This window comes from Zingiber officinale, chromosome 4A, assembly GCF_018446385.1.
Source record: "Zingiber officinale cultivar Zhangliang chromosome 4A, Zo_v1.1, whole genome shotgun sequence".
NCBI classification, from domain to species: Eukaryota; Viridiplantae; Streptophyta; class Magnoliopsida; order Zingiberales; family Zingiberaceae; genus Zingiber; species Zingiber officinale.
In genome coordinates this window covers 160,491,799-160,503,854 of record NC_055992.1, presented here as the reverse complement: position 1 = coordinate 160,503,854, position 12,056 = coordinate 160,491,799, and the positions used below count along the sequence as shown (strand labels likewise).

The 12,056-nt window shown below is 40.1% G+C and overlaps 1 protein-coding gene and 1 pseudogene across 1 annotated transcript; both read left to right on the top strand.

Moving 5' to 3' along the window:
- Positions 1–1,381: 1,381 nt before the first annotated feature.
- On the top strand, positions 1,382–2,747 carry LOC121971984 (probable carboxylesterase 18). Its single transcript, XM_042523545.1, has one exon. It carries the CDS (start codon positions 1,477–1,479, stop codon positions 2,548–2,550), a length of 1,074 nt encoding a protein of 357 aa, XP_042379479.1. The 5' UTR covers positions 1,382–1,476; the 3' UTR covers positions 2,551–2,747.
- Positions 2,748–6,177: 3,430 nt separating this feature from the next.
- LOC121972998 lies at positions 6,178–7,171 on the top strand (annotated as a pseudogene).
- Positions 7,172–12,056: the final 4,885 nt, after the last annotated feature.

Genomic DNA, 12,056 nt, shown 5'->3' with positions numbered 1-12,056 from the left:
GAACAAGTAGCAAATCGAAAAAAAAAAAATCATCGAAAAAGAACAGGGAGTCTATCATAACTCATAAGCAATTGAGTGGTAGCACCAAAATGATTGAAAGATTTTCTCCACATTGATTGAAAGTGAACGGAATTGGAATCGGCTCGCTAGTGAGCACGAGGTAGCCCTGTACAGTTGCCAGCAGCTCACGGGTGAGCGTGTAGGGTTGCCTTCGTGGGGTTGGGCAGGGCGACCATCTGAGAGAGGTCGGCAGCCGTGCAAGGCTACCTATGCGGGGTCGGGTAGGGCGGCCATCCACGCGAGGTTGTGGGCGGAGACAGAGACGTGACGATGAGAGGAAAGGAAAGTTGTTCCGTCTGATTTTGAAGGGACAGAAAATTATTCACAAATGGATACGCGGATGGATTTGTAAATCCGTCCGCACATAATTTCGTAATAAGTAAACATACAGAAGGATAAAGAATCCATCTCCTTCGGCAAAATAAACAGAGGAAAATTTTTCGTACAGAAAACTTTCTTTAATTTTTGAATCTGTCTTTCCAAGTAAACAGATCCTAATGTTATGTTTACTATAAAGTGTGATGAGAAAAAGAAAAGAATCAACGATAGAAAGTTATCATTGAAGGAAGAGAAAAGAAAGGGTGAAGAAATCTTTTCCTTTACACACTTATTTACCTTGATAGAGGAAAGAGAATACTTGTGATGTAATTTTATAAATAAAAAAGGATGCATGCGTCATTTTTTTGGTACATAGTGTAATTTTGTGAGTTAAAAAGGCTACATGCGTCATTTTTTTGATATATGGTGTAATTTTGTGAATGTAAAAGGGATATATGCGTCATTTTTTTTTCCATCTGTTGTTTTCCATCCGATTTTAAGGTGGTCGATTTTGACTCCAAAATTATCCGCTGATGGATTACGTTATTTTTCTTTTAAAAAATTTTAATGAAGTAAATGATAAAAAATTTTTCACCTGAAAATTTTTCTTTAATTTTACTTTTCACTCTCTCAAGTAAACAGAGTCTAAGTAATGACAAAAGAAAGAAAGCAAACTACATGTGTCCTTCCACCACGTGCTGATCAAGTGATCTTGATGTTTATTTCACGTGCTGTGTTTACCCGGTATAATTTTTTAAACTGAGAAAAGATATATACATTATTTTATTAGGTATATGACATGATTTTATAAGTTAAAAAATGTATATATGTATTATTTTTTAATATATGATATAATTTTATAAATAAATAAAGATACATTATTATTTTATATATATATATATATTATTTATTTAATTTTAAGACCATCAATTTTAACTTTTAAAATTATCCGTTATCTAAATTAAATAGAATTTTTATTAATAATCATTTATCCAGGATAAGGCACCCTGATCTCCACCGCATGTGCGTGAACTCATCACTCACTTCCCTGTTTTCCCTTCCCTTCCCTTCCCAAACGGACGGAAACCGAGCGCCAAAATGACGGAAAACGATCCTTCGCCAGCGAAACCCCGCCCTGCCGCCGCCTCCCCCAAGCTCCCGTGGAAGACGCGGATCTCCGTCGCTGCCCTTTCCGCCGTCACAGACTTCTGCCGCCGCTCCAACGGCTCCCTCAACCGCTCCCTCCTTTCCTTACTCGACGTCCGCTCTCCGGCCTCCGCCACCCCCGTCCGCGGCGTCCGCACCGCAGACGTCACCGTCGACTCCTCCCGTAACCTCTGGTTCCGCCTCTTCGTCCCTAGCTCTGGAGAGTCCCTTCCCGTCATCGTCTTCTTTCATGGCGGCGGCTTCGCCTTTCTCTCCCCTGACTCCCGTATCTACAACGCCGTCTGCTGCCGGATCTGCCGAAAGACCCAAGCCCTGGTGCTATCCGTTAACTACCGCCGTTCCCCGGAGCACCGCTACCCGGCGCCGTACGAGGACGGGGCGGACGTCCTTCGATTCCTCGACGGCAATGGTTTGGCAACCGCTGACGCTGCTGCCGCGGGACTGGCCGATCTCTCCAGCTGCTTCCTGGCGGGCGACTCCGCGGGGGCGAACATCGCGCACCACGTGGGGCGGCGGTGGGCGGCGGGCGCGTGGGAGCGAATACGATTGGCGGGGATGGTGCTGATCCAGCCGTTCTTCGGCGGGGAGGAGCGGACGGAGGCGGAGATACGGTTGGCGAAAGCGCCGTTGTTGTCGGTGGAACGGACGGACTGGATGTGGCGCGCGTTCCTGCCGGAGGGGGCGGACAGGGACCACGAGGCGGCGAACCCATTCGGGCCGAGGGCGGAGGGGAAGCTGGAGGCGGCACTGCCGGAGGCGATGGTGGTGGTGGGGGGATTCGATCTGCTACAGGACTGGCAGATGAGGTACTACGAGGGTCTGCGGGCTAGGGGGAGGGCAGCGCGGCTGGTGGAGTACCCGGAGGCCATTCACGCCTTCTACTTCTTCCCGGAGATCAAGGAGTCGGCGATCGTCCTGGAGGAAATCAAAGGCTTCATCGACGGCCTGCGAGTTCGATCCAACACCAAACAGAAAGATGGAGACGCCGGCGATGAAAATCAATAATCGCAGATAAATTTCTCTGCCATAATTTAATAATTATCAACGAAAAAGCACGTGCGAAGCAAATGCCGCCGGCAAAGCAATAAATCAAAGCAATAAAGCATCCATAGATGCTGCCGGTAGCTTAGTTGCTTGCAATAGAGCTCTTCACTAGCTTGAATCCAAAATAGTCTGCATCTGCACTACTTTCCTGCTTTTTATTTTCTTTCTCAGTTATTTCCACCCAGGAATTGTCTAAGCCTCAGATTAGCTGCAGGTGAGAACAGGGATGATGGCATGGATGGCGTATACAGCTCTTGTCCTTTCTGCAGGCGATAAAGATGTTAAAGATTGGGCACTCTCACATGGGGCGGCTTGCCACAAACCTAAACCAAACTGTTCCGTTGAAGCATGACCTCTGTCGAGTAGGGTGATCATACATCGGATATAATATATTATTAAGATAAAAAGTTATCCTATCCTATTAGGTTATATAATATAATATTACTATCTATATTTGATTTTATATCCGACGATGATTATATATATATATATATATATAACGTTATCAATTATTTGAATATTTGTTAGGTTGTCAATTATTTGAATATCTGATCTTATATTTAATAAAATATAAAATATAAAATATAAATATAAAATAATAAAAAATAAAATATTTTAAAATGATAATAGATATTACTCATTACATATTATAATAATTAATCGTCAGTAGTTGTTATAACGTGTAGTATCCACAGTAGTTATTATAATGTGTAATAATTTATCGACAGTAGTTGTTATAAGTAGAGGTAATCATGAATCGAATTGATTCAATTATTAGGATAAAAAATTATCTGTTTCTACTAGATCGGATAATGTAATATCAGGATCCTATATCCAGTTCTATAGGGATGTAAACGAGTCGAACCGAGCCGAATAGTATTAGGCTCGAGCTCAGCTTGTTTAAGTTATATTCGGATTCAAGCTCGAATCGAGCTTTTATCACAAGGTTCGAGTTCGGCTCGTTTTAGAATTATCAAACTCGCGAACAGTTCAAGCTTGGTTCGTTATTAATTCGATTATCAAAGTTAACGAGTCTAACTCGTTAAACGAGCTCGGGTTCGTTTTCAGATTCGTTTAGAGCTCGTTTTTTTTTTTGTTCATTTTACAGTTTATTTTTTGGCTCATTTTACAGTTTAAGGTTTGTTTTAGAGCTCGTTTTTTTTTGTTTGTTTTAGAGTTCATTTTTTTTGTTCGGTTTAAGGCTCGTTTTAAGGTTCAATTTTTTGGCTCGTGAGCCTATAAACGAACATGTTTGTAAGCTCACAAGCCAAATATCCGTAAGCTCAAGCTCGACTTGATAAAACTGTCAAGTTCGAAACCGAGCTCGGCTCGATAAGATAAACGAATGAACTCGAACGAGTTTTTTACTGAATCGAGCTTCGAATAATTCGTGAATCGTTTGATTCATTTGCATCTCTACAGTTCTATATCTAATAGATCTTTTTTTCAATTTGGATCGGTATAAACGAGTTAATCATGGATTGACTCCTCACCCTAGTACAGATCTCGTATAAATTGACAAGTTCTTAATCTGACATCATCGCCGACATCAGATTCCACTTCGAATGAAGCTGATACAGGACAACAAAAAAAGCAAAGCAGTAAACTTCAAAGTCTTCTTCTGCTGCCTCCATTTTCGTCTTGCCTCGCCGAGCCGGAACGTATCTGGGCTTGCATTTTCTGTCGCTTACGTGGAAAAAATCAGATCGTGGTTTTCCTTTTACTCAAAAGGAAGATAATTTTTTCGTCTAAAACTAAGCATCCAGAATCTATTTTCCTCCTATTGAATTTCTTAATGTTCTTCTGTGCACCCTATGCAAACCTCATATTTTCATCTCCATCTTGTTCATAATATTTGAGCCATTGACTTTTTTGGTCATCAAACTCAGCGAGGAGCCTGCGACTTCAATTATTGGGCATGACTCCATTTACGTTTAATTCTCCTGGACGAAGGCTGTATACTACTCCTACTGACCTAAGGCTGTCATCCAGTGATCTCCATTTCACATTCACACTTAAAAAGTAATTAAGGTGGCTTCATTCACAAGATCAAAATGATAATCTAGAGGAGTTTTCAATGATAAGCTAAGTCACACCTATCATTGCTGTAATTATTTATATTTCTATCAGTAACATGTCACCAGGTTGATCGTTTGGACTATATGGTTTCTTTGCAATGTGAAATTATGGATTTGATAGCCTCTATTTATTTTCTGTTGTTCTCCAACATATACCGCACCCTCCACATAATTCTAGTGTCTTAGAAGCTGGTCTCAAGGGGTCTGCTATATATGTCCAACTCAAGCTCAATACTTTTCCATGATCATGATAGAGGAGCATTTTAGCAAATCCGACTCAAACATTTCTTTAAGACTTCTCTCTTATCTCATTATATATTTATGTTTCCTCAACTTGGGATGATCTTGCAATTTTCACGCGTATTTCCCCTTTACATTAAGAGGTTGGACATTCAGGAATCTTGAGATTGAGCATATCATTATATTCTTCCCGACTCCACCGGTATTTTAGGAGTTGAGGATCGAGTTATCATCCCCCGGACAGTGGAAGGGTCACCTCGAAACTACACAAGATTCGAGCGCATTTAGTTCTATATTTTGAATATGAATTGTTGTTTTTCCTCGCGGCTTTACTTGAAAGGCCCAAATTCCTCCAACTTGGATATAGTTAAGGTCGAGATCTTCCAGACTGTGATATCAACCTCCCCTTCTCACAAGGGTTGAATGAATATAGTATTGTCTGCGTCTTTTTCAGGACCTATACTCCCCCAACTAGGATATAGTTGAGGTCGAGATCCTATTGGCTACGATATCAACCTCCCATTCTTACAAGGGTCGAGCGTATATTGTATTGCTCGTATCCTTTTCAGGGCTTAGACTCTTCCGACTTGGATATAGTCGAGGTCGAGATCCTCCTGGCTGCGATATCAACCTCCCATTCTCACAAGAGTCAAGCGTATATTGTATCGCTTGTGTCCTTTTCAAAGTCTAGACTCCCCCGACTCGGATATACTTGGAGTCGAGATCCTCCCAGTTGCGATATCAACCTTCCCTTCTCATAAGAGTCGGGCATATATCATATCGTTCACGTCCTTTTTAGGTTCCAAACTACCTCAACTCGGACATACACTACAAAAAAACAGTCGTATAGGAGCGATTGTTTAGGCACTACAAGAAATTTTAAATTTAATCACACCTAATAGACAACAGTTTTTCGAAAAACTGTTGTCTTTTTGCTATTTAACAACGGATTCACCATAATTTTTTTTAAATGACAACGGTTTTTAAAAAATTATTGTCTAATGTATGTCAAAGACAACGATTTTTAAAAAACTGTTGTCTAATGTATGTCAAAGACAACGGTTTTAAAAAACTGTTGTCTTTTAGCGTTGCTTACATGATAATATACAACAGTTTTATTAAACTGTTGTCTATTGAATGTTGTTGAATCCCAAAAAAATAATAGTTTTTTTAACTTCACGAAAAAAAAACTCACGAACAAAGAGTTTTTTTTATTCGCGTGAGGCTAGGTCACCACTGCCGATTCCCCTTTCCCCTCCTTCCCATCCCGATGCTGATCCTCGCCGCCTGCTCTTCTACCCGCATACATAACCACCAGCCAAGAGTTACTCGACGATGCCTATGATGGCAGCTTACGCTTCCCCGAATCAAGTCACCATTGATATCATCCAACAGGTAATCCTTTTCCTCTTCCTCATAGTCGTTGAAGCGTTGGCTCCACTCCGCCCCTTCCACCACCTCCTCCTCGCCCGAATCCCCTTCCAAGGCCCTAAAGTTCGCTGCCCAGTTATTCCCCCATCGCGGCTGCCGCCGCGCCACCTTCGTCCGCCCGCCTGCTGCGGTCTCTCAAAAGATCAAAGAGATCGGCACCATCATCTCCAACCTCACACTGGAGGAAGCCCGCAGCCTCGTCGACCACCTCCAGGACCGTCTCGGCGTCTCTGCCATTGCCTTCGCGCCCGCCGCTGTCGCCGTTGCTCCCGGAGCCGCCACTGACGCGGCCTCCGGAGGAGAGGCGGCAGTAGAGGAAAAGACCGAGTTCGACGTGGTCATCGAGGAGGTCCCAAGCAACGCCAGGATCGCCACCATCAAGGTGGTCCGGGCGCTGACGAACCTTCCCCTCAAGGAGGCCAAGGACTTGATCTAGGGGCTTCCGAAGAAGTTCAAGGAGGGCGCATCAAAGGAGGAGGCAGAAGAGGCCAAGAAGCAGCTCGAGGAGGTTGGGGCAAAGGTCTCGATCGTATGAGTTCAGAGGAATCAAAGCGAAAGAAGTTTCATGGTTAGATTTTCAAATTTACGCTTTTCCGATCCTCTTTTTTCCTTGTTCAAATTTTCATTTAAATTAGCTTCGGCTATCGATCCGTGAACTCTGTCTCGGTGAATTATTGGCCACAAATTCTTATGTTTATCCCTTCGGAATTCGTGTGTTAAAATGGATTCCTTGGGCTACAATTTTCAGAGCTAAAAAGATGGTCAAACCTGGTGTATCAACCTAATTGCTCGACTTTCGAATTACTTTGATGATCAGTCTCCATTTTCTGATTTATCTTGGGAGTTCTGCAAAATTATGATTTAAATTTCTCCAATATTCTTACTTTCTTTGTGATTCTCTTATTGTTTTACGTCCTCCTATTTATTGTTTATATTTGTGGGAAATATTGTTCTGTTGTACCATTTGTTATTGTTCTTCCAATGAATGTGCATAGATATATTGAAATGGAGTAAGCCCTGTGTTCTCCATTTTACTTTCCTCATTTACTGGGTTTGGTATTTCAATCAGTATGAACTTTTTACTCATTGAGTATTTAAGATGGAGGGCTAGGAGAACTTTGCGCTTGGTCCAACTTAATCAGAGTCAGCAGCGCGCAGAATGAAGCTAGAAACCTTGCTGGAGTTGAAGATGGAGATGACACAAGGCAGCAAGACTTGGAGAACCAGATTCAAGATCCTAACCCTTTGCAACATGGACAAAATCATTCATAAAGACTTTGAGGTATAATCTACCAACTTGATGCAAGAGATCAAATTTTGTGCGCCTTATATTGATTAATGTTTTTATTGATGGTTGCGATAGATAGGCTTGAACACTGAGTAGCAATATGATTTCCTACTGTAGCAGTAGTATAAATCTTAATGTTTTCTTCCTACTATACAATCAAATAAAAACATATTTATGTTGTTTCAGGTAATTACTGCAGTCATTCCTACTATAGTTGGTGAAAACCTTAACGTGTTCATGACTTTAAGAGCGACCATATTGTTTCAAGAGGTTACCATTTATGTTACATAAATAACGCTTTTTGCACTTCTGTTAGATGATTAGATCAAATAGTTTTTATGGTTATGTAACATTTATGCAGTACAATTAGATTCACGCGTACAATTTAGTTTCTAATTTGTAATATATATCTTTATTCGAATAGGTGTCCTCAAGAGTACTGGGAAGAATGCCGACAAGCCAAAAAAAATGGAGAGACTTTAATAAATTAAGGAGCACTAGGAGTTGCAGTCCCTCCTCTTTACCGACATCTAAGTAGAAAATCTCGTGTTATATTATTCTACCTTTGTTTTAATAGTGTTATCATTTTGTTGGTTGCTTATGAAATTTCTTCAGAATGTTATAGATATTATTTTTGAATGTTAGAAAATTATATATTAAATTTTATTTTGAAATTTAGTATTTTGAATGATTTATAATATTGAAAAATTATGAATTAATTTTTTTTTATTTTTTTATCTAAAAAAGACAACGGTTTTTCATCGTTGTCATAGATAGTTTAAAACTGTTGTTGAAGACTCTTCTATTAAAGGTAGACGCTCAAAGACAACGGTGAACAACTGTTGTCGTTGAATGAAAAGACAACGATTTTTCACCGTTGTAAAACTGTTGTCTTTGCCTCCAAAGACAACGGTTAAAAACTGTTATATTTGGGCACCCCTTTTAACAACACGACATTTAACAACAGTCCGAAGGGGCTACGACAACGGTGAAAAACCGTTGTTGTTAGGATTTTTTCTTGTAGTGAGGAGTGATTTTAATACCGCTTTTGAAAATCAACCAACTGAATTGGTTTAAACTAAACCATTTTTATTACCTGACCTTTTAAGAACAATTATAAAACCACTCTTGTTGCATAGCTTTAGCATCGATTCGAAAAAATCACTATTGTAAATCGCTCTTAATGGTACAATTATTAGAAGCAATCTTAAAATTATTGATATTAGCTACTTTTAGCGATGATTCTAAGTCAAATGCTGCTAGTAACTGTTTCTATTACTCTAACTTCTAGGAGTAATCTTCTAGGAGCTACTGTAATAGCATATGGAGGCTTTCATTTGGACTTTTTGTATCAAGTTTGTAAAATGTATTTGAGTAGAGATCTCTGAAGAATATACAATTAGATTTTCTTCTTTAATGAGTTGAAAATTGTTTTTACACCTATTGGGCTCTAGTTGAAAATTGTTTATACATCTAATGGGGTTTAGAGCTAGAGTGGTTTGAATTATTTCTAAATTTTACTTTATGTTTTGAAGTGCACTTATACTCATGTCATTTAGGTGTGGTTTGCAATTGCTATTAAATTTCAAGAATCAATAACGTTTCGAAAGCGCTCTTTAACCGCGTTTGAAGTGCTCTTATACCCATGATATTTAAGAGTGGTTTGAACTCACTCCTAAATTTTTAGCATCAATAGTATTCCAAAATTGCTTTTATATATAGTGTATAGGAGCAGTTTGAAATTGTTATTACATCTAATGTGTTCTAGAGCAGTTTGAACTATTCTTAAATTTCAAACTTTAATAGTATTTTGATGTGCTTCTATACCTACATTTAAGAGCAATTTAAAATCGCTCATTAATGTCTAACATTAATAGTGTTTCAAAATCACTCTTATATCTATGGCATATAGAAGCGGTTTAAAACCATTCTAACACTTAAAGAGTTTAAGAATGGTTTGAACTGCTCCTATATTTATAGTTATAGAAGTGGTTTGAAACTGTTGTTATATCTACAACGTGTAAGATCGGTTTCAAACCGTACCTATAATGTATAATAAGAGTGGTTTTTTAATTTTTATCAACGGTTACAAAAATCACTTCTATAGGATATAAGGACGGCAACAAGAAGAGTGATTTTCAAACTGTTGGTAAAAGTGTAGGAGTGGTTGAAAATCGCTCTTGAAAGTCAAAAAAACTGCCCCTATATGTGTGTTTTTTTTGTAGTAATAGTCAGACTCAAAATTCTCCCGATTGTGATATCAACCTTCCCTTTTCATAAGGGTCGAACGCATATCGTATCACCTACATCCTTTTTAGGTATCAAACTCTGCCAACTCGGACATAATCAAGGTCGAGATCCTCCTGGTTGTGATATCAACCTCTCATTTTCACAAGGGTCGAGTGCATATCATATCGCCCATATCGTTTTCAGGACTCAGACTCTTCGACTAGGACATTGTCGGGGTTGAGATCCTCCCGATTGCAATATAAATCTCCTCTTCTCAAAAGAGTTGAGCGCATATTGTGTCGCCTGTGTCCTTTTCAAGGCCCACTCTCTTCATAACTCAGATATAATTAGAATTGAGCTCATATATTCCTGTAAGCCTCCCCTGAGCAAGATGTTGGTAAGCTTCTCCCTAAATCCGCCAATACTTGGGAGTCACGGATCAAGTACGATGCCATATATGCCTGTAAGCCTCCCCTAAGCAAGATGTCGGTAAGCCTCTCCCTAACTCTACGGATACCTAGGAGTTATGGATCGAGCACAATGTCATATATGTCGGCAAGCTTCCCCTGAGAACGATTATTATTATCTCCCAACTTGGATATAGTCACGAATCGACTTATTTTCTCTCCGACTCTATCGATACTCAGGAGTCGTGAGATCGAACTTATTATTGTCTCCCAACTTGGGCACAGTCGTGGATTGACTTATTTTCTCTCCGACTCCACCAATATTCGGGAGTCGTGAGATTGAGTTTATTATTATCTTCCGACTTTAATATAGTTGCAGATTGACTTATTCTCTCTCTCAAGTCTATGAGTACTCGGGAGTCATAAGATCGAACTTATATTGTGTGGACTGGATAGAGGGGAGGAGGAATAGACGACCTACAAAATAAGTTAGAACCTTCTCTTGCTTTCTTTCTTAGCAAGGACACACATTGATTAAAAGCAAATAAATAACATAAAAATAAAAAAGAGACTCGAGAATTACTTGGTTACAATCTACATGATTGTTAAACCAAGGCAATTGAAAGCACTAAAAGAAAACACCTTCTTCGATAAAAGTCAGAGGCGAAGAAGTCCCTTACAACAGTTAGAAACTCAGAAATGAAGTATAAAAGTTGATTCTAAGTGTGTTATTAAACTCCTAGCTCTAGGGCGCTATTTATAATATTCTGGTTATAAGTGACCATTGCTGATGTGGCATTAGAGGTGCCTGTAATGACATCCAGGGTTTGAGATAAAATCTCATCCTCGTCACAATGGCTCCGAAACAATTCTGTGGCATTGGAGGCGCCTCCAGTTGACTTAAGGCGCTTGAACCACTATTCATCTGAGTTATCTCTAATCAACTGAGACACCTCAGGTCTCTTCTGCAACAGTTGGTCTGCTGGGCATCCAAGGCTCCTCAAGCCAATTGAGGTGCTTCAGGCCTTCATGGTCAACTTCTGAGTTGACATAGTCACGGATCGACTTAATCTCTCTTCGTCTCCACTGGTACACAGGAGTCATTAGATTGAGCTTATTATTATCTCCGAACTTGGACATAGCTGTGGATCGACTTATTCTCTCTCTGACTCCATCGGTACTCGGGAGTTATGAGATCGAGCTTATTATTATCTCCCAACTTGGATGTAGTCACGGATTGACTTATTCTCTCTCTCAACTCCACAAGTGCTTGTGAGTCACAAGATCAACAATTATTATTTTCTCTTGATTCAAACATAGTTACAGATTGAGCATTTCCTCTATCGGGGATGGAGTCACCACTTATTCCCCCGACTATGAATAAGTTATGAGTCTGACCTAGAGGTACTCAGCCACATGGACCTAGACGTTCGTTGAACAGAATACTTGTCTGGTCAGTCGGTCTATACCCTCCTTCGACTAGACTTAAGAGGATACTTGTGATACAAAGGTAAGTAAGGGTCCATGTGACGGGTCCTTGGCTTAGTCAATAGGGAAGCCATGTGGTAAGGTCAAGGTTCGGTCAATACAGGGATCATATGAGACTCTTCAATACTTGGTTAACATAATCTTCACGTTGCATATCAACAATCTCTGACCTTCCGAGTCGGTCCAATTTGCCGACCCACCGAGTTGCCGATCTTCCTGACCTCTAGACTAATTGACCTTTTGGCTAGCCAAGTCACCGAGTCGTTGAGCTGCCGATCTTTCGAATTTTCGGCATGTGACATTTAC